The sequence below is a fragment of the Coenobita brevimanus genome, chromosome 51, assembly GCF_032717465.1.
Source record: "Coenobita brevimanus isolate Jiangsu-jjx chromosome 51, ASM3271746v2, whole genome shotgun sequence".
Classification (NCBI taxonomy): domain Eukaryota; kingdom Metazoa; phylum Arthropoda; class Malacostraca; order Decapoda; family Coenobitidae; genus Coenobita; species Coenobita brevimanus.
Window position 1 is genome coordinate 38,696,259 of NC_137004.1, and position 21,401 is coordinate 38,717,659.

Genomic DNA, 21,401 nt, shown 5'->3' on the forward strand with positions numbered 1-21,401 from the left:
CTCTCCCTACCTACCTACCTACCTAAATTAGAACTAAAGAAAAAAAAAAATCCTAACTTCATGCAAGTAACTGTTATTACTTACGAGGAGGTTCTTCGTTATCTCCTTAGTATTTATTTGAAAATCATATACCCTTTCCAGATGGTAATAATATAGTTAACTTCATATAGGAATCAGTATGTTAGTGGTAACAGGTAATGGAAATAAAAGAACTCCAGTAACTATAATAATATAATTCTTACAATAACAACAATAATATGCAAATAAACCCTTTGAATGACAACATAGTACGCCCTATATATACAGGTCAGAGGATCAAAATACAAAGTTCCCATTTTTATTTTTTTTTCTGAAGAACATGATTTAGAGCTTGACAAATACCCTAACTCTATATTTGTGTGTCTTCCACCTTCATTCGTCTATGTTTATGTATGGGCCTTTGTCTCTGTGTGTCTGTCAGTGTCTGTGTCTTTGTCCTTTCTTTCTGTCTCTGTCTCCCTGTCTCTGTCTTTCTGCCTTAGTGTCTCTGTCCGCTTCTGTCTGTCTTTTCATGTTTGTGAGTCTGTGTCTGCGTCGACACCATGTTTACTGTCTCTGTCTTTGTGTCTGCCTCTGTGTCCCTGATTCATTCTCTGTCTGCGCCTATCTCTGGGTCTCATTCTGTGCTCTGTCTCTGTATTTGTCTCTCTCTGTGCTTGTGCTGGCGTCTATCTTTGTGTCCTGCCACTGTGTTTCATTGTCTTTATTTGTCTTTTTCTTTGTCTATATCTGTATCTGTATCTCTGTCCCTGCCTCTGTTCGTCTCTTTATCTGTGTCTTTTCCGTGTGTCTTTGTCTCTGAGTCTCTACCTTGTGTCCCTTTAACTGAGCCTGTATCTCTGTCTGCGGCTGTCTTTTTTTTTTTTTTCACCCATCGCTCTTATTTCTGTGTCTGTTCCTGTCTCCTCAACTCCGTGTCTCTGCCTATATCCCTGTCTGTGCATCTCTGTGTCTTAGTCTCTGTCTCATTCTCTGCATCTCAGTCTCTGTCTCTTTGTCTTTGTTTCTGCGTCTCTGTCCCTCTGCCTATGTCTGCCTCTGCGTCCTCCATCTCTGTTCATACAGTGCTCTTAATTCTTTGTGTCTGTGTCTCTTGTCTCCCTCCTCCCAGTTTATATGTCCAACTCTCCTGTGTGTCTGTCTGTGTGTCTCTGCATTCCTCCGTCTCTGTGTCCTCCATCTTCATACGTCTCTTTCTGTTATGTTTCTGTGTCTGTCTGTCTGTGATTCTGCATCTATGTGTCTCCGTGCCAGTGTCTGTGCTCTCCAACTTCATACGTCCAACGCGCTGTGTCTGTCTGTCCGCCTGTCTGTCTGTCCGCCTGTCTGTCTGTTTTTCAGTTTCTTTTTGTCTGCACACATGTGTCTGTGTCTGTCTCTGTGTCTGCGTCTCTGTCTATGCTTCTTTGTGTATCTGCATGCCACATCTCCATTTGTCCAACTCTTGTACACCTCCGTGCCTCTGTTCCTGTATCTGCGACTGTTCCTCTGTGTCCGTGTTTCTGTCCCTGTCTCTGTCTCTTCGTCTGTGGGTACGTTTGTGTGTCTTTACCTGTGTCTATGTCTCTGTATCATTTTATCTGTCTATGTATCTGTCTCTGTTACTTTGTTACTCTATGTCTGTGTCGCTGTCTATGCATCTTTGCGTCTCTGTGTCCTCCATGTCAAATCGTCGAGCTTTCGCCCATCTCTGTGTTCTTTATCTTCATTCACTCTTATGTCTGACAAAAGCTCATCTGGCGTCTTGACCCACGTGCTGGAGAGAGACGCCTTCATGTGGTGGCACCGATATAGCCAGGTGGTGGACCTTTCCGGTTATACAAACGTCCCTCACATCCCTCCATATCCTCCGAAAGGAAGATGGTGGAATGCAGGACGAGAAGGGCAACATCAGCCTTCAGTCCACCGGGTCCACGTTTCAGATGAAACTGAGGCTACAACAACAACAACAACAACAACAACAACATCTAGACAGCACAAGAACGCAGTTGGAAATGTTCTGTCTGTCATTCTTATCCCTCTCCGTACGATGTTTTAGTCTTGCTATCAACGGACGATAATATTCAGTACAGGAAAGAGTACTTGAACTGTAAGATGAAACACATTTTTTTTTTAACTCCTACACAACAAGAGGACTCCTCCAGACTGAATGGAATCGTCCAGGGGTGGGCAGAGTACCCTATAAAAATAGTAATGTAGTGAAAGGGTTAAGAAAAGCAAGGCACTCGATTGAACACTATACCTGGCAACTTACAATTGGCACTTATATAGGAAGACTAGTTATTTCCACAGTCGTAGCTGCAGTGAGTGAATGCCTGATCTACTGTACACTCGAAAGTAATGATCGGTGTCCCCCAAGGAAGCAAATAAATAAAAAGCGCAGTGAACGGCCCGGTTACTCTAAGGTGAAACAAGGCCATACGGGGGGTGAGACTGATGGTGAAAACTGATGAGTTCACATAGAGATGAAGAAGACAGGGGTAGGTGATACAAATTACTGGCCCATCGCTTTGTCTGTCTGAGGGGATATCGACTACTGCTTTCGTCTGTACATATCTTACTGGGATGGAGGCTTTGTGAGGGAGAGCTGAATAAATCTGCCTAGCAAACACGAGAAAAAAAAAAATCGTTTAACTTCGATGCTACATTGTCTGGAAATGAATGTGGCTTCGTAGAGCGCTGACATAAATCTACGAGCAATGACAGACATGGGTATGGGTAATCCTGCAGCTCAGTACTGTCGTGTATATGGTTTCGCATGGAAGAGACACTCTAGAAAGTGCAACAACGAGATTCATTTTTGTTATCAAGCTTTCTGCATGATTTTTCAGAAAGCATATAATATTATACTCCACCCGTCAAGTCGTGTCTCTGTGTCTTTGAATGACGCAGACGGTACTTTATTCACATAAATTCTGCACTGCGTATATTTTTTCCTGCAAATTTTACAAAGTGTTAAAAAATTCTCTGTGCAACAGAACACGATACCATTCCTTACACGACCACACTTCAGTCACACTATACAATCACACTTCACAGAGAATTTTCTATCACCTTTTAGTACCAACCATGTATTCACCTAACCATTTCACAGGCCAAATGAAAAATCAGTAACCTCGGCAGCTTTTCAGTGGGCACGCTTAACCACTCTCTTGCTTTCTTCGCCGTTTTGTATTTAATTATTTATTCCATTCAGTAAAAGCCTCAACATTGGAAAAAGACTCCTGTGACACTATGATGAGTGTCCCCCACATTCTACACCTGTGTAGTTTAAGTGGCCTGCAAAATGAAACTTCGTAACATCCTTGGAAAGCAAAATTTGATTCGTGTAACTGGGAGACAGTATTTGATATTAAGAAAATAATGTGTGGCTTGAGTAATTGATGTGGGTGTAGATCTACTTTGGTACGTAATTCAGTACTGTTTTGGTACATAATTCAGTTCTGTTTGGGTACGTAATTCCGTAATGTTTTGGTACGTAATTCAGTTCTGTTTCGGTACATAGTTCAGATAGTGTGTGAAGCTTGTACGGGGGAAGAAAGTACTAGTTAAAGACGTGGGCCTTTACGATCAACTGTAGCCAGGATATGATTTTGCAGGAAGGACAGTGACATTCTTATTTCTGTTTCTGAAGCAACGTCTTGGCTATTACGTTTCGGCTCTGGTGATTTCCATGTCCTATTCACAGCTACGAAAGGAAATTGATTCTTGCTCTTGTTTGTGAATCTCCTGATGTTTCTGGTATAGTAGTGTTTAATTAAAAATGAGGTCCTTGTAGTGGGTGAGCAGGTAGACGATGGACACACAGCAGTTGGTGGCGGTGCGAACTACGGTGGTGCGGTCTGCGCGCTCGAAGTTGGCCTTGACGATCTCGTAGTATTTGCCGTCCCTGTTGGTGGAGTGAGGGTATCAGTTGGGTGTGTTTAATTATCGTGATAAGGAGCGCAAAGTTTGCTTTATAGTGTGTGTATGTAAGGCTGATATAGGCTATTCTGTTATGAAGATTTCAGGAGTGAGTGCAAGTAGAAGAAAAGGATGAGTTGTGACTTATCCTGTCACTATAAACTAATGTTTATTTATCTGTCTATACATTGTTTCCCTGCAGTTATATATGGAGTTACACTGATACAATATCTGAAGAAGGCTTAGTATCAGTGCTTTTCGTCTGCATGAGAGTCATGAAGCCAGATAATCAATTTTTGCTGTCCTAAATCTTCCTCCGGAATTCAACCAGCAACAAGTCGATGCAGGTCTGTAGTTATTGTACTGTTAGAGAAACATTTAAAAGGAAAAATAAAACAACTTTATCCTTGGGTCTGGAACGGCAAAAGCTCAAAAATAAACAGACAGGGAAACAAATCAGAGACAAGTACAGGAGGTCGAAGCGAGAGTTGGAGGCACTCACGCCAGCACGAGACACTTGAGCCTAAGGCAGCGGACACGCATGGTGTCGATGGCCTTCTGGCTCTTGTCGGAGAAGCGGAGAGACTCGGGGTCCCATGACATCTCCAGACGCTCCAGGTTGTGTGCGTAGTTGGCGATGTTGTCGAGGAGGCCGTCAACGTGGATCTTACCCATCAGGCGGTACGACAACCCCTCAGACAGACCAAGCCGCAGGATCCTGAGGTGTTGGAAAGGGAATTACAAAATTATCCCTGTCAGAATAAGATCAGCTCTATAGTATTTTATTCCAGTTAATGCTAGACAAATTCTTTTCGCTGAGAGTGCAATATACGAATCTGAGAGACGACGTTAACAGGAGCAATTTATTTTAGCCTCCCATACGACAACCCTCAAATAAACTAAGGTGTAGCCTTCTGCGGTGAAATAGAGGATTAAATTATTTCACTGGAATCTTTGACTTCCCATTCGATTTTTCCTCATAAATTGGAACATCCAGCCCTATTGTGCTTGTAAGGGCACGTCCACTCTGTGGGATCATTATCAGTAACGTGGTTCGCTATAGTGTTGTCTAATCTCATTCACTCCAAATATTTTTATTTTATGACGACTAGCATGCTGTTCTAGATCCAGTGATAATACCGCTGATGTCATGTGTGATAATGAGGGGTAATATGCAATGTAAATATCTAAATCAAAGAGAATACGGCCCTGTGCTGGCTATATTTCCATGTTGTATTTCCATGTATATATTTCCATGTTTGTGTGCCAACATGTACCGTTCACACCCACTTTATGTTCTTGAGGGCGGGCATGACGTTGGAGCAGAGGGAGTCGGTGCACTGAGGTATTCCCGAGAGCGCCAGGCCGCGCAGGTTTTGTCCGTACCGCGCCAGGAATTTATACAAGGCCTCCTCTGTAAGGTTGTCACACAGGTCCAGGTCCAGGGCGATCAGACTCTTCAGGTTGCCGCGCTCTGTCCACGCCTTCAGTACCTGTATGACGAGAGAAAAGAGGGAAAGAGACGAAGATCATGTACAAAAGCATTTTACTTTTTACGTTTTTTTTTTTCTCGATATTCTTGAGGGATTGAGGAAGCTAACACGCAAAAAAAAAAAAAAAAAAAAATGATTTTGCCAACAGTATCGTTTGAGAATTAAGCTGTGAACCACAATTCAGTCATCTGTAAGTATCGCACCTGTACTGAAATCGAACCTTGCCTGTGCCTCATGTAAATGAATGAAATTCAACATATTAATATCCACTTAACTATTTACAAAAGGTGACAGTTACATCAAAGAAGCTTTCATCGCGAGTAAATATGGCCATGATTTACTTATTCACTTGTTTATTTATTTATTAATTTATTTATTCATTTTACAGTGTCAAGAGGTCAGACTAACAGCGTCCGTGAATCCGTCGAGCTGTCCCGCGCTGAGCCACCTGAGGGCGGGAATGCGAGTGAGGAGGTCGATGATGCACTCAGTGGAGATGTCCGTGGCTGTGACGTCCAGCTCCTGCACTGCCGACTTCTCCCACTCGGCACTCATCACCTGGTCGTTCTGCAGACCTGGTAGGAGAAGGGAATGAGCGAAAGTGGTCAGTGGATGAAACATGTATGGTAGGTTAAATGGATGGGACATGTATGGTTGGATAAATGGAAAGAATATTTATAGTAGGTTACATGATAAGTGGTTAGGACATGTCATATTAGCAGTTACATTACAAACTATACAGTTATATTACATAACAAGCTTTAAGGCAGATCGATCTGGCCGGGCGAGGTGAAGCTGGGGTTATTAGGGGGTGGGGCTACTGCCAGATGATTTTACTGACCACTGGGAAATGTCCCGAGTTCTGATAGTTAAGGGGTCAAAACGGATTAGATAATATAGTCCAGTATATGACTTTTACAGTAACGACAATAATATTACAATAAGAGTTTTGTTTTTGCTGTACTTTGGTCAGTGACATATTTCATTATTATTACAACCGCTGAATTATTCATCTATTCATCAGTCAGTGCTGTAACGACCCATCAGTGGCACAGTGGCCAGGCTAAGCTATTAAGTACAGACATAGGAAGCGTGGATGACCAGTTCCCCTTCCCCTGAGCAGTTACATGATCAGCAAACCACCACTATCCCTTGGAACTGAGGTCTGATGGGCCACATTCGGTTGGAGGACCTAAGTACCAGACCACCAGATAATAAATTACAGAAATGCAGAGTGTACCCCAATACTTCCACGGCTCATAAGGTAAAAAAAAAAGAAAAATGAATCCACCTTTTTCAGTGGTGAAGGCAAGAGTGCGTTAGTTATGAGCTAGTGCTTGCTGTAGTGAAGACAAGAATGTATTTGTTGTGAGTTAGAGCTTTCGGTAGTGCAGACAAGAGTACGTTAGTACTTTCTGCAGTGAAGACAGTGCGTTAGTTATGAGTTAGAGCTTTCTGTGGCGAAGACAAGAGTGCGTTAGTTATGACTTAGTGCTTTCTGTAGTGACGACAGGTGTGCGTTAGTTATGAGTTAATGTCTGGCGGAGGTACCGTACTCACTGCACTGCTGCATCAGAAGACACTTGAGTTTCTTGCATCGGCTCAGCAGGATCTTGAGGGAGGCGCCCGTCACCTTAGAGCAGAAGTTGACCGCCAGACACTCCAGCTGCGAGGTCACGCCAAAGAATACAGGTCACAGGTTAGGTCAAGCGAAAATAAAAGAGTAGTTGAACAAAAGAGACATAGTAATCGTCTGTGATCATCGGTTACTCTTTGAAGATAGATTTTGGTCGACAGTCTCAATGCTGAAGTTAGTTCGGAAGAAAAGGAGCTGTCATCAAACTATTCTCTCTCTTTCTCTCTCTCTCTCTCTCTCTCTCTCTCTCTCTCACCTGGATGCAATTAGAACTGAAGGCCTCTATGTGGGTGTCGTCCACGAAGTTGATGCCGTACAGGTTAACCACTTTGAGGTTGGGCGTGGCGGACTTCAGCTTGTGTATGTTGATCACCTCGTAAATCTCCTCCTCCTCCTCGTCAGCTTTCTCGTAAGTACCTGATGGGCGGAGGAGAAAGAGATAATAAGGACTATACATTGGAGAGGAAGTGTGAATGGGAAGGCTGAAGGGGCTAGGGGAAGAGGAAATGGAGGAAGGAGGAATTATAGGGAGGGAAAAGAGGAAATGGGGAGGGAAACAGGAAATGGGGACGGGGAAAAGGATACGGGGAGGGCAAAACGAAAAGAGGAGGGAAAAGAGGAAATAGGGAAGGGAAAAGAGGAAATAGGTAATAGTTGAACCCAGCTGACCTACAGATTCGTTGCGGCAAGGTTGATGAGAGTTCGATAATTCTACACCATAAAGGAACCGGGCTGCAAACCCAGGCTTCATCGATCTTGCACCTTCATAAAATTATATAATACACAACCAGCAGATTATTAGGAACTTCAACGATCCTGCATCTGTATAACTTGTGCACTACCGCTAGATTATTAAGAACTGATGATTTTACAACTACGTTCATCGTCAAAGATAGTCAAGCAGGAAGATACCGAGTGCTTTACTTTTAATAACGCTGGGTCAAGTCTGATTAGGCTCCTTCTTAATTTGAATGTTGAAAAACAATATAAAACCGAGACAACCATAGCTTCCTATGCATTTCTTTAATCTTTTTCCATGAAAACGTCCCTTGAAAAAGGTTATTAAATTGGTCGAAAGACGAAGCAGCGATGTGAAGAATGTTTTGAGAGTAACACAGTAATTTGTCACCCAAGCAATTATATAAATCAGTGTAAGAGTCTGGTAACCACTTTCCGTAACCGGTATTCATCTGCCAGAATTATCCTTTAATCCTTTGGGTGCGTCTGGTTTGTATGCGATGGACACAATCGCCCATCGGAAACTGGAATATAATACGGGATCGTTGTTATTCTTCGCCAAAACGTTAACTGTGAAAATCTAAAACATTTTTGGCGTCCTAGTTTCGATCATATTAAAATCATCTGACGTGAGCAGGGATATTATACAAAGTTTATAATTTCCAACCAACGGATTAACAAACCAGTGAGGATGCAAAAAACGAGGGAGACAAATTATACGTACATTCAGTAGTAAAAAAAGGCAGACTTTGTATTAATCCATTACTGTCTGAAACTGCTATATAGGAGAAAATGTATAGGGTGATTTTTAGTGTACCGGCCCTCGCCTACATGCTCATAGTCGCCATATTCCTAGGTCTCTCCCTTACCAGCTTTTGAATATGCCCCTAAATGATACATATTCTCGTATCTAGGCGGCAAAGATTTAACCCATTAAGTCCAATGACGTATTTTATTTTTGCAAGCACCAGACGATTTAATTTAGCTTAGGAAACACCCATAGTAGTAAAGGAGTTAATGAAAACTGTATCTAAACCCTCTATTCGAAACGTCTCTCGTAAAATGAGTAAAATCTTCTGGTGTTACAAGAATGGCACACACACACACACACACACACACACACACACACACACACACACACACACACACACACACACACACACACACACACACACACACACACACACACACACACACACAAATACTCTTACGTCAGTGAAGTGAAGTGAAGTGAAGAGGTGACTGAGTGAAATTAATCTCTAGTTTCATGCAAAACCTTCCCCCCTTCCCCCACCAGACTCCCACCCTCTCCCTTCCCTGACTCACCGACGAGATGGAGGACCTCGAGGCCGTTGATGAAGTTGTATATCTTCCTCATGAAGCCCTCCATGAAGATCACCTCCGACAGGCAGATGCTCATGGTCCGCAGCTTGGTGGGGAAGGCCTGGCGGGGGGCAACAATGGGGTCAGGGGAAGGTCTGGCTATTCTTTACTGGATGTCGTGACTCTCTCTCCTCTCTCTCTCTCTCTCTCTCTCTCTCTCTCTCTAGATAATTGATGTACTGTTGGGAACAAAATTTTGCCTGATATTTCATCTCTTGTACTTCTTACTTTCCTCTGATTTTTATTATTCCTAAGATGAGAGAGGCTTTGTATGGTTCCCTGCTCTTAGATACTTCTCTTTGCTATGATACTTCAGGGTCATGTGTGATGGACATGCCGTAAGTGTTGAGCAGACATAGTGGGATACAGCTAATACTCTCCCTGACCCAACTTAAAGCTGGGTTTAGTTAGATGTGTGTGTGTGTGTGTGTGTGTGTTTGAACTTCATTAAGCTCTGAGTAACTGAGATGATCAATGAAAAGCCGCAGGAATGTGAAATGACAAAATTTAAAGATGATACAGCAGTCTAATATCCCTCACTCTGAAGGTGCACACCTGCATGTCGTTGAAGTCGTGGAGCTGCATGGCGGTGGAGAAGTCAAGCACGAAGTTGGTGAGGTTGGGACACTTGGCGGCCAGCTCGTGTAGGACCGGGTGGGTGATCAGGTCCATGGGCATCTCCAGGTACCGAAGTGACGCGCCGAACCGGGTGCTGAAACCGGAAGAGTCATGGTTAAAGATCTTATTTGTTTACTTTGCTTACGGTACTCTTTTTTCTAGTTAGCATAGAGTGCTTTGTACTTCCTTTTCCTTACCAGTTATTTTTGTTTTTGGTACATTTTTCGCCAGTTTGTGAGGGTCTTTAACACTTCTTCCATACCAGTTTATGTTGTAGTACTTCTTCCTTGATAGTTTATTCAGTAAGCACCTCTTCTTTACCAATTTGCTTGTGCATAATTTATATCATGTTCATAATCTTGTAAGAACAGGAGGCGCTTCAGTACAACTTCTCTCTCAGTTCATTCTCCAGTAACTTTCCCTCATCAGTATATCTTTACATATGGCACGTCCTATCTTAGACTCGGCTGTCTGAGGCAACTGATAGCAAACCCTTCTCTGTACGCTCCTATTTTCTCTACACTGATTTCAAAGCCAACGGTGGCTGTTGTGTATAAGTACGCAACGCCATGTCACATACAGCTCTTGTCAACAAAGTGGAGTCATAGGTATTTCGTCTCATTAACTCTTCTCCTCTTACTGGCTCCCTTCAACCTCTGTCTTTTCGCCGCACAGTTGTATCTTTGTCTATTTTTTATTACTACATCAATGGTCACTGCTTCTCTGAACTGTCTGCTTGCATCCCTTCGCCACTGCGGCGGGCGCGTAGCACCCATCTATCAACAAACTCTCATCCTTTTTGTGTCCAACTCTGTAATGCAAGAGTTAACCGTTACTCTCAGTCCTTCATATATGCAACAGGTCAGCTCTGGAATTGTCACCCTCTGCTTGTATTTCCTACTGCCTATGATCTCCAGTCTTTCAAACGCAGTGTGTCCAGGAATCTCAAAATTAACGGATCTTGAATTTGGCTCTCTGCTATCTTGTTTTCGTTTTTTCTTCCATGCATTAAAAAGTATTCTTATCAACTTAGGAAGCTTTGCAGTACTTTTCCCTTTACAGTTTATTCCAACCCATTTTATTCAGGCTTCTAGTACTTTCATATTCTAGTCAATATACCACTTTATTTTTCCTAACGAGAAGACGGTGGTTCTAAGACTCTTATTCCCCTTTCCTTAAAATTCGTAACACTTCTTCAGTGATCTAGTTTGCAATATTACTCCATAACATCTTGTATGTGATATTGTGGCGGATTCGGAAACAAGCTTATGATTAGTTGCCTATCGTAAGTGAGATTTATTTTCGTAGGAGGAAAAAAAAAAAGCACAGACCTTCCTGGCTTTTGTTCTTCCAGTAAACACAAACCTTAATTACGACAGGGAACTAATCAGATGTGTTAATGAATCTGTTCGTTAAGAGGATATTTTTTTTTTTACTATGTTCAGTTAATTCGTAGATATTTACAAGTATAGGGGAGGGCAACTGATCTGATAACTGTAAAAACCTCGCTTCCAATCGCACGACGTAACTTCACACCAGTCAGCAAACAGTGGACCGCTTTCCCCGTTGGGTCTAAAGATTTCGTAACACGTCTTTCTCAGCGACGTATCTTTGTCATCAGTTGCCTATCTTCTTGTATGTCATTTGCATTCTAAAAGATGGATATGGTTTGTATCAATAACATTAAATGGGGGTGTTAAGAAGCAATAGGCAAATCTAGAAAGATGCGCTTCGAAATCTCCTCGGCCAACAAAAATATGGCTCAGTATCATGCTTTTAAAAGGATTATGCACCGTTGCTAGATCAGTTGTATTGCCTTGTACCTGCAAAATAATGTCCGTGAAGAAACTGAGCCAACTGTACAGCCAGCCAGTAGAGTGTCTCAGTAAACTGTTGTGTTTTTTTGCAATATTGCTGTCTAGGTTGTAATTTATATTTTAGTCTGGAAATTTTATTGACCTTGTGTTTAAAGTTTATTTGGACCGTCTGATTCATATTTGCAGTATTGTGAAAGTTCTACATGGTATATAATTATGAACTTTTGTATAAAATACTTCATAAATTTGCAAACTTTTGGTCAATAAATTCTCTCTCTCTCTCTCTCTCTCTCTCTCTCTCTCTCTCTCTCTCTGTGTAGCTGTCTGTCTAACTGTATATCTATCTGTCCAACTGCCTGTCTATCAATCTATGAATCCTGTTCAGAGACAAAAAAGCATCACCCTTCTGAGTCCTTCCCTCTATTCATTGCCAGAGGAAGTAGTCATAAAAGATCTTGTCCAAATTCTAGGATAAACAAGTGTCTCTAAAGGGGAATTATCATTAGAAATCTCGTGGGTCGTGTTTTTTTTTTTTTTTTTCACAACAACATTCACCCTAATTTATTTTGATCACGTTTTTCTCAGTAACATTAACTCTGATTTACTTTGGTCGTGTTTTTCCGCATTAATATTCACACTGATTTACTTTGGTCGCGTTTTCTCTCGTTAACATTCACTCTGATTTACTCGGGTCGTGTTTTTCACACTAACATTCACTCTGATTTACTTTGGTTGCGGTTTTTTCATTAACATTCAATCTGATTTACTTTGGTCGTGTTTTTTTCCGCATTAACATTCACTCTGATTTGTTTGTTAATTGTACAGCAGGTGTATTGAGTGATGATAGAAGTATACTCAACAAATCTGATCCACAACGTAAACTTAAGGATGCTTGTGAATATGATGCCTGGTGCTTCACTCGGCTTCTTTACATGGTTCATACACATACAGCTCTTTTTTTTACTCCTTCAGTATGAGGATGATTTTTATAATATTCTTGCTATCTCGAGACAATGTGATTTAAGTCAGGAGAGGCTTTCATGCTGGAGAGGTAGATTAAAAAAAAAAAAAAAAAACATAACTCAAGTCCTTTTTCCAAGTTGCATGAATTCGTCTGATAGATTTAAAAACAAAATTAAAAAGGACGTCAGCGTAGTAAGGGGTAAAAGTCCATCCAAATCCCAGTTGTTAATGGTGTGGTGTGCAGGTCGGGTGAGAAGGCCTGTATCTGTATTCTCACTGTACTAGGGTGCTTTGTAATGCCTCCTTCCTAACCTTTGACAGTGTATTTTGCATCTAACATCCTACGCTCTCTTGTTTGTTATCCATGTATGTTTAATATCGACACAATTTGCATCCGTAACACACGAGAGGATTGTGAAAGTGTGGCGTGAAAAATAAATGACTGAGGAAGAGGTGTTACGCAATTCTGAGGACAGAAAAATACAGCCCAGGAAAATCGGCGAAGGATGGGGACGGACTAGATGAGATGAACCAGGGCATCTAAAGTGTGCATGTGAACTGATTTAAAGTGTTTTTGAATATTAATTGCTTGTGAACCTAATACGAATTATTTTAAAGTGTTTGGAAATTTGAAACGAATTATTCTAAAGTGTCTGTGAATAAAAAACGAATGATTTTAAAGCGTGAGTGAATCTAAAACGAATTATTCAAAAGTGTTTGTGAATCTAAAATAATTCTAAAGTGTTTGTGAATAAAATCGAATATTTCTAAAGTCTGTGAATCTAAAACGAATGATTCTAAAGTGTCTGTGAATAAAAAAAGAATGATTCTAAATCTGTGATTCAAAAACGAATTATTCTAAAGTATTTGTAAATCTAAAACGACTTATTCTAAAGCGTTTACGTATCTAAAAACGAATTATTCTAGTGTTTACGTATCAAAAAACGCGTTATTCTGGTGTTTGTGAGTATAAAGTGTTTGTGAATCAAAATCTAAAATTATTCAAAAGTGTGAACCTGGAGGCGGCGACCTACAGTATACCTGATAAGCTGAAGAAGCGCATCGATGCTGTTGACGCAAAGGCCATGGCGCTCCGGCCGTAGGGACACCGCACTCCACAGGTTGGTGTTGTATGCGATGGTGCGCCACTTCTTGCACACGAAGGCGTTCTTGATGATCTCGCGGTGGGACAGGTAGGAGAAGATTCGCAGCAACACCTTGTCCGGCAGCTTATCAATCGTCTGGAAGGCACGAGGGAAGTTATTAGGGAATGGATGTTGTGGTGGGTTTGGAAAGGAGATGGAACGTACGCAGTTATACACACACACATACACACGAGAGAGAGAGAGAGAGAGAGAGAGAGAGAGAGAGAGAGAGAGAGAGAGAGAGAGAGAGAGAGGGATGAATAAATAGTGTGACAGAAGACATATAGATATAGACAGATAGATAGGTGGCTAGATAAACTGGCATACAAACACAGATACTACCTACTGTACATATATCTACATAAAGATTACTCATGCCTATGTTACTTTTACATTACACTGTACTGATCTGCAACACTTTAAAATTATTATTATCCACAACTCGTTTGACTGTTGCCTCCATGATCTCAGTCTGCACTCCATTAGTAATTTCAGGCATGGTTTCAGTGATATCTGAAAATATTGGGATAATGTCTTACAGTTGTTCTCGAAGAGGGTTAATTGATGCTGTAAGAACTATCCCATAACAACATACTTAGCACAAGTTTTCTGCACACAACCATTTGTCTACAAAAATGACACCACCACCACCACCACCACCACCACCACCACCACCATCACTACCACCACCACCACCACCACCATCACTACCACCACCACCACCACCACCACCATGTGCCTTTACTAATTTCCTAGCCTTTTAACATACATGGCACCACGCACCACGTGATTCAGCTGCATCAACAGGTGACACAGATATATCACAATAACTTTGGACATAGAAAAAAAACATGACAGTGGAATATAAAGTTTTAACCTCAGCTCTTCCTCAAGCAACGCCTTCGAGTTGCCACTTCAGGCTCCACCTTTGCTGACGAGGTGCATAACATTTGCAACGGCCACTCCCTCATCTATTGATAAATTATGACGATACTGTGTGTGTAACAACCTGGCCATGTAATAACTACACCCGGTCTCCCTTGCATACCTGAGTCGGCACTTCAAAATGGCAGTTATTAAGACCATATCTGGCACTTGTTATAAAAATTTGATATACAAATTTTCATTAAAAGACTAGGGTAATCGCAGACGGAGAGCAAAACATGGAAATATATGAACCAGATAACGAATAATACGATAAGTGCAAGAAAATTCAACTGTAACTTTTTAAGATTAAATATATTAGTGCTCTTCTATTATGACCATTCGTGAAAGACCACTGAGTATGGTAAATGGTTTGTAACTGTCTGTACCTGAGGGGTGATGGTGAGGGAGGATGAGGACAAGAGTGAGAGTGGTGGTGTGGGTGGGGTAATGCTGAGGGTGAGAGTGATAGTGTGGGTGGGGTAATGATGGTGCGGGTAGGGTGAGGGGAGAGCAGGGATGAGGGTGCAGTAATTGTGATGATGAGAGTGGGATGACGATGGGGTTGAAAATGATGATGTGGGTGGGGTGATGGTGAGAATGAAATTGGGATGAGGGTGAGGGTGAGTGTAGGGTCAATGTGACGGTAAGAGTGGGATGGGAGCGAGGATGAGTGACGGTGTGGGTCGGGTGATAGTAAGGATAGAGTGACAGTAAGGGTGGGGTGGGGGTGATGGTGAGAGTGAGTGTGTGAATGGGGTGTGGTAAATTAGGATTTGGGTGGGTGAGAACTAACGATGGACACACACCGTAGTAAAGCGCTGACGCTCGTCGTCAAAGTCGGACATAAACGCCGCATCCGTGGTGAGTTGCTGCCACGCCTGCATCTTGCCGATTCAGTCCTCAGTCCTGTATACACCACAAAGTCCTACTCTCCAACCCTCACGTCAAAGGGACCAACGCACTGTTGTCTACCTTCGTCCACTTTCTCTTTCCGTCCGCCTACTTGACCCTTATGCAGGCGATAAGCATTATTCTAAGCCTTCTTCGTTTTCTTTTCTACCTCTGCAGCCATCCACTCTTTTTTGATAGTTTCTGATGTTTTCATATTGTGTTTTGAACGAATGTTTGGGTGTTTGGCAACAACATTCCAGGTACGAGCGTCAGCAGCACGAGACTGATTTTTCTCCCTGGCTGTTCACTGAATTTATGGTGCTTAATTTGCAAATTTAGTTCTACACACTGTTATGCAAGTACTTTTATATATTTTGTAAATTCTGGTATGTGAGCTACTCTTGACGTTTTTCAGTTCTCTGAATACTTGTCAAACGTCAGTCTTAACTAGCGAACTTCCATTCAGCAGGTACTTAGTGCGGTGTACTTCAGAACTCATAGACATACAGTAAGTACCAGCTCAGAGTGGGTAGACCCCCCCCCCTAAAAAAAAAAGGCAGTATTCACTACCTACTCTTTCCTGCACCGGTACTCTAAAATGTAGTATGATGATGTTGGAGTATAGGCTATTTTAGGTTACCAGTATAAGGATGAATTCAGCGAAACATAGCAGTTGACAGTTCATATATTCAGACAGCTATTATCTAACAGTGACATTTTACACCCGGGCTTGCGCCATAACTGAGGTGGCTACTGTTCAGAAGTAGGTAGATACCTTGATTTTCAACACACACGCACACACACACAACCTATTTAACCTCCAAGACTGAAGTGAGTGAACTGCAACACACAATACTGAATCACTGCGTTACATTAAGATTACAGTATATCTCCTCTCATCCCACACTTCCTTAGTATTTCTTTTGTCAGATCTCCTCCCGTACTTCATCTAATCATCGTACTTCTGGTTTTTCTGTCTTTTCTCATCTCCCTCCCGTCCTCCGTCTCTCATTTTCCCACTCTATTTACCCAACAGTCTCTGTGTACTCCTATGCCTATCACACTCCACTAACATTATTTCCTTTTATCTTTTTTATTTCTTTTCACCATAAAACGAGACTTATTTGGTCGCATATATATATATATATATATATATATATATATATATATATATATATATATATATATATATATATGTATATATATATATATATATATATGTATATATGTATATGAGTGTGTGTGTATGTGTGTGCCTAGGGTATAAGAATGATACTTTTACCAACATTTGATTTCGCAGTGAACATTACACAGTCTTTTCGCAAAACATGCATCAAATATGACAGCATTAAAATGTATTACGCGGTGTGTGCTTATGATCTTTAATATGTCAGCACAAGTTTATCCAACTATATTCAACAACATCTAATAGTTATCACAATACGTTTTATTCTGACAAAGATGTCTAAGGTCATTCTGTGAAAAGCTACTTATAGAGAGCGGAAGGGCAGAGTGAGCGAGAGGGAGATAAATTTAATTCATGACTCACAGCCACACACAGTAGATGTAGAGGGCATGGCTTTTGTCTGGCTTACATTCGCTCAGTACTTTAAGACCAGTTTGATGACAAGTAGTTTGACGAAGACACACCGAAACTCTCCTTTGTTGCTGAATTGATAACATAAAATGCACAGGAACAATATAAGCTGTTATCCTTTTGACCCTTTTCTATACGTGCCAGCTTTATACCCCTCAGAGTGTTGTCACTCAAAAACAGGATAGTATGATCTTATCCATTCACATTCACACTCATGGTTGTTGTGTATAATAATCTACGTCAAAACTGCCCTTGTTGATTGCTTTGTTATTTACCCCAGCCACCTTGTTATTTGCTTGATAAACTCGTTGACAACCTGTCGCCTACACGCCCCTTAATCCACCCTCTGTCCTCCGAAAATAGGGTAGTTAACTGCAGGAAAGTGGTGATTTCAGCCTGCAATCCACCAAGTTTCCGTTCATATAAGCCAGGGCCCACAACAGCAACAGCAACAACCAATTCTTCCCTCTTCTCCCTTCTTCCTCACTCACCTGCGTCACAGTCCTCTCTGTTCTCCTCCCTTACTACCCGTCATTCCCTTATTCTCCAGATTCTTTAGATATATCTCCACCTCTCCCCTCCCCCCGACTCTTCCAACTTTCCTCTCCTTCAGTTATCTCTTACTTTCCTGTTCTTTCTGCTCTCCTCTCTCGTAACTCTTCCTTCTCCCCTCCCTACTCGACATCTGTGTACCCTTCTTCCTCATCCCCCTACTTTTTTCCATCCTCCCCTCGGCCACCCTCTTCCTCCCTGTCCTCTGCTTTCCTCCCTGACTCAGTCTTCCCTCTCTTTCTTTGAACTCTCTACGTCTCTCTCCTTCTCCCCTCCTCCAACCCTCCCTCCATTTCCTCATTTTCTCTTACTTCAATATTCTCTCTCATTCCTCCCTCCGTCCTCAGCAGACCTCTACGTAGCCCTCTTTCTCTCCCCTCCTCTTACTCTTCCAACTTTCCTCTCACTCAGTCACTTCTTACCTCACTGTCATCCCTGCTTTGCTCCCTCATTACTCATCCCTTTTTCTCTCTCTCCATCATTCATCATGCTCCCATTCCTTCCTACATTTTTCTTGCTCAGCCCCAGTCACCTTCCTCCTCCGTGTCCTCTATGCTCTCACCCTTCACTCTGCCTACCACCCCCTCTCACTGTACATCGTTTATTTAATAATTTCTCTATCTTCTCGTCTCTCCAGTTCCCCTCTCATCCAGTCCCCTTACTCCTACTTTGTTCAGTTTCCTCCATAACCTACTTCAGTGTCTTCTGTTTTCCTTTCTTACTCTACCCACCTTCCTCTTTTCTCTTTTTCTTTACTGTAGGTATCCCTTCATCTCATCCTACTCCCGACTCTCCCCCCGACTCTTCTCTCCCCTCAGCCAAGTTTTTTCTCTCTGTCCTCTATCCTTTAGTCCCTCAGTCTCTTTTCCTTTTCCCCTCCCCGCACTCAGCTTATTCCTTCTTCTCTACCCTCCCTATCATGCAGTCTTCCTCCTCATCTTAGCCACCATCTATTTCCTTGTCCTTTCTGGTTTTCTCTCTCTCTCTGCCTTCCCTTCTCCCTTTCCTATCAGTCCTTCCCCTTCTCCCCAACTTGTCTCTTTGCCTCCTTGTCATTTCTGTTTTTCTTCCTACCTCTGCCTCCCCTCCTTTTCGCCCTATCAGTAATTTAGATATATCTTTATCTCCCTCTTTCCCCCACTTTTTTTCTTTGCTACCCAACCCCTCTCTCCTCTACAGTGACTTTCTACCTCCTTGTCCTCTCCACTTTCCTTCTTCTCTCTTTGCCTCCTCTGCCTCCCCAATACGACCTCACCGTCCCATCCGTATTGCGTGTACATCTTAGTCTAAATCAGGAGCATCAGCTGGGCTAAGAGTGGGGGCGGTGTCAGAATATAGCTTTGGGAGTGCCTGTGTGTGTGTGTGTGTGTGTGTGTGTGTGTGTGTGTGTGTGTGTGTGTGTGTGTGTGTGTGTGTGTGTGTGTGTGTGTGTGTGTGTGTGTGTGTGTGTGTGTGTGCGCGTGCGCGCGCGCGCGCGCGCTTGAACATGTTTATATTGTCAGAGTGCACAGAACGTTTGTGCGTGCATGACTGAATACTTACGCGTGTAAGTGACTATCCAGTAAAATGTGTGCTTGCTTAGAAATGTAGTAGTATGTCCGTCTGTAGGATACTTGCTAGTGTTGTTACTAAAAATGAACACAATGGGTGAATAAAGTACATTTCATTATTGATATATACGTGTATATTATGTGAAGAGCATATACATGTTGGTATATGTAAGCCTCGGAGTTTATACGCTGTGTTGGTGTGTCTGTGTGGGTAGACGTGGAGTTGAACGGAGTCTGCCTAACCTTAACAGAGTCTCTAAAACCAGCCAAACTAATTCTGAGAAAATATTGTCAAGAGTGACCTTCTCATGGACCGAACAAATCTATTTTTCTATTCTTGGAAATGTCAGACGATTTTAGTCACGTGAGAGTGAGTCATAGGAACCTGAGAGTTAAGAAACAATCACTGTCAAGCTAACCTGCATTGACCTACCATTTCACATTGCTCATACAAGACTATCATTATGAATATGGTGAAAAAATTATCTGGCTATCAGACTCAAAAATGATGTCATCGTATTTAAGGCATCTTAACTTTACTAACTGCACAGACTGCATGTAAGCATATGCGAGTATACTGTATGTATGCTGCATGTGTGTGTGTGTGTGCGTGTGTGTGTTGATACTGGGTTCGGGACAAAACCAACAACGACCAGCCTTTTAGAGGACCACACTCACACCACCCCTCCCACCTCCCCCAACACCAAGACTCTTCCAAAGCTAATGGCAAGGCGAAAGTATTGGAGAAGAGATACATTAAAGAAACTTCATCTTAATATTTGGTGCTGAGCTGCAGGGATATATATTTTCAAGGTCTGATATCTTGTAGTCATCAAAATCCCCACTCTGATTACATGAAGGACGGACGGAACTTAATCTGTGGTCAGGTATAATTTGGCCAAAAGAAGGAAAAAGGAAGGAGACATGCGACTGTTTTCATTACGACTGTCAGTGCTTAATAAAGAGCAAAGGGATACCATAATTATAAAAGGCATCACTCCAGAGAACACAATACATTTTTTCTTTTTAACTCAAGTTTTCTAACAGAGATGTATTTAGATTTTCATGAAGGGAGTTATTTTCAGGTACGACATACAGCAGCTTTCCTGGCACTTCCTCATTTTATTTTATTTTATTAATATTTTTAAAGATATCACCACTACTACAATACGGTTCATTGACAAAGAATTCTTTCCTATCACGTTGTCATTTGATGCACTGTCTCTGCATTTATCCACATAATTGTGAGCCTTATACAAGATATCATCTCCACACTCATCCTCCAGTGCATGTCGGGTGCCATATGTGTGCTTCACATACTTTATCTTTAAATATATTCAGTAGCAATATCATAACTTCATTTTATCAGTTCATATATTCATTGCTTGGTTATCCAGTACAATATAACCATCGTGCATTACCACTCGTCATTTATATTTCAAGACCACGCATTTCACTAGCGGTGTCTTTTTTTCAGCACACCTGCCTTATATCACCCATATTACACTAGGCAGTTTCCAAGCATTAACATCATCTTCACAGCCTGTCTGTGATAACACATCAACACAACTCTTATTTGCACACGTTTGACGAGTCGTATTATCAGAGTTTGGCACGTTTAGTTTACCATTTTCGCCTATTTACAAACATTCGTCCCGTCGTATTGTCAGTAATTCGCACATTTACTTCTGCCGTATTCGACCAGTTTGCACACATCCGTCCAGTCGTACTATCAAATTTCCGCACATTATGCAATGCAATTTACACACATTCCTCTCTTCGTCATATCAGATATTCACACATTTACTTCTGCTGTGCACGCCACTGTGTGTCCCCTGCTCGCCCTAGCACGCCCCCGTCACCAGCAAGGGCACGACTGAGGGCGGGCAGGGGGTGAGGCTCATCAGGAGGAAGGAGTTTTTGCCCCACCTGCCAGCCCCTCTGCCCTACATGGGTGTGAGCTCTCTGGTTCACACCCACCCACCCACCCACCCTTCCCGCCCACTCCCCACACCCATTACACCTGTCACTCCATATGCACGCTCCCCCACCCCACCCACTCCCGCCAGCCTCGCAATTCACCTTCTGTGCTCGTTCCCTTGTCTTAACTTTTAATCGATAAAGCTTACTTGAGTTAATCTGACATGAG

General features: G+C 42.1%; 1 protein-coding gene across 1 annotated transcript in view; it reads right to left on the reverse strand.

Annotated features, from left to right (window-relative positions):
• Positions 1–217: 217 nt before the first annotated feature.
• The window catches only part of FipoQ (F-box/LRR-repeat protein FipoQ), a 35,497-nt gene continuing 14,313 nt past the window's right edge, over positions 218–21,401 (reverse strand). Inside the window, exons 2-10 of the mRNA XM_080272630.1 lie at positions 13,632–13,831; positions 9,748–9,904; positions 9,136–9,253; positions 7,328–7,488; positions 6,996–7,101; positions 5,844–6,010; positions 5,233–5,435; positions 4,445–4,660; positions 218–3,928 (exon numbers count right to left, since the gene is read on the reverse strand). Coding sequence (XP_080128756.1) covers positions 3,793–3,928; positions 4,445–4,660; positions 5,233–5,435; positions 5,844–6,010; positions 6,996–7,101; positions 7,328–7,488; positions 9,136–9,253; positions 9,748–9,904; positions 13,632–13,831 — 1,464 coding nt within the window. The 3' untranslated portion in view covers positions 218–3,792. The remainder of the gene's footprint in view (positions 3,929–4,444; positions 4,661–5,232; positions 5,436–5,843; positions 6,011–6,995; positions 7,102–7,327; positions 7,489–9,135; positions 9,254–9,747; positions 9,905–13,631; positions 13,832–21,401) is intronic.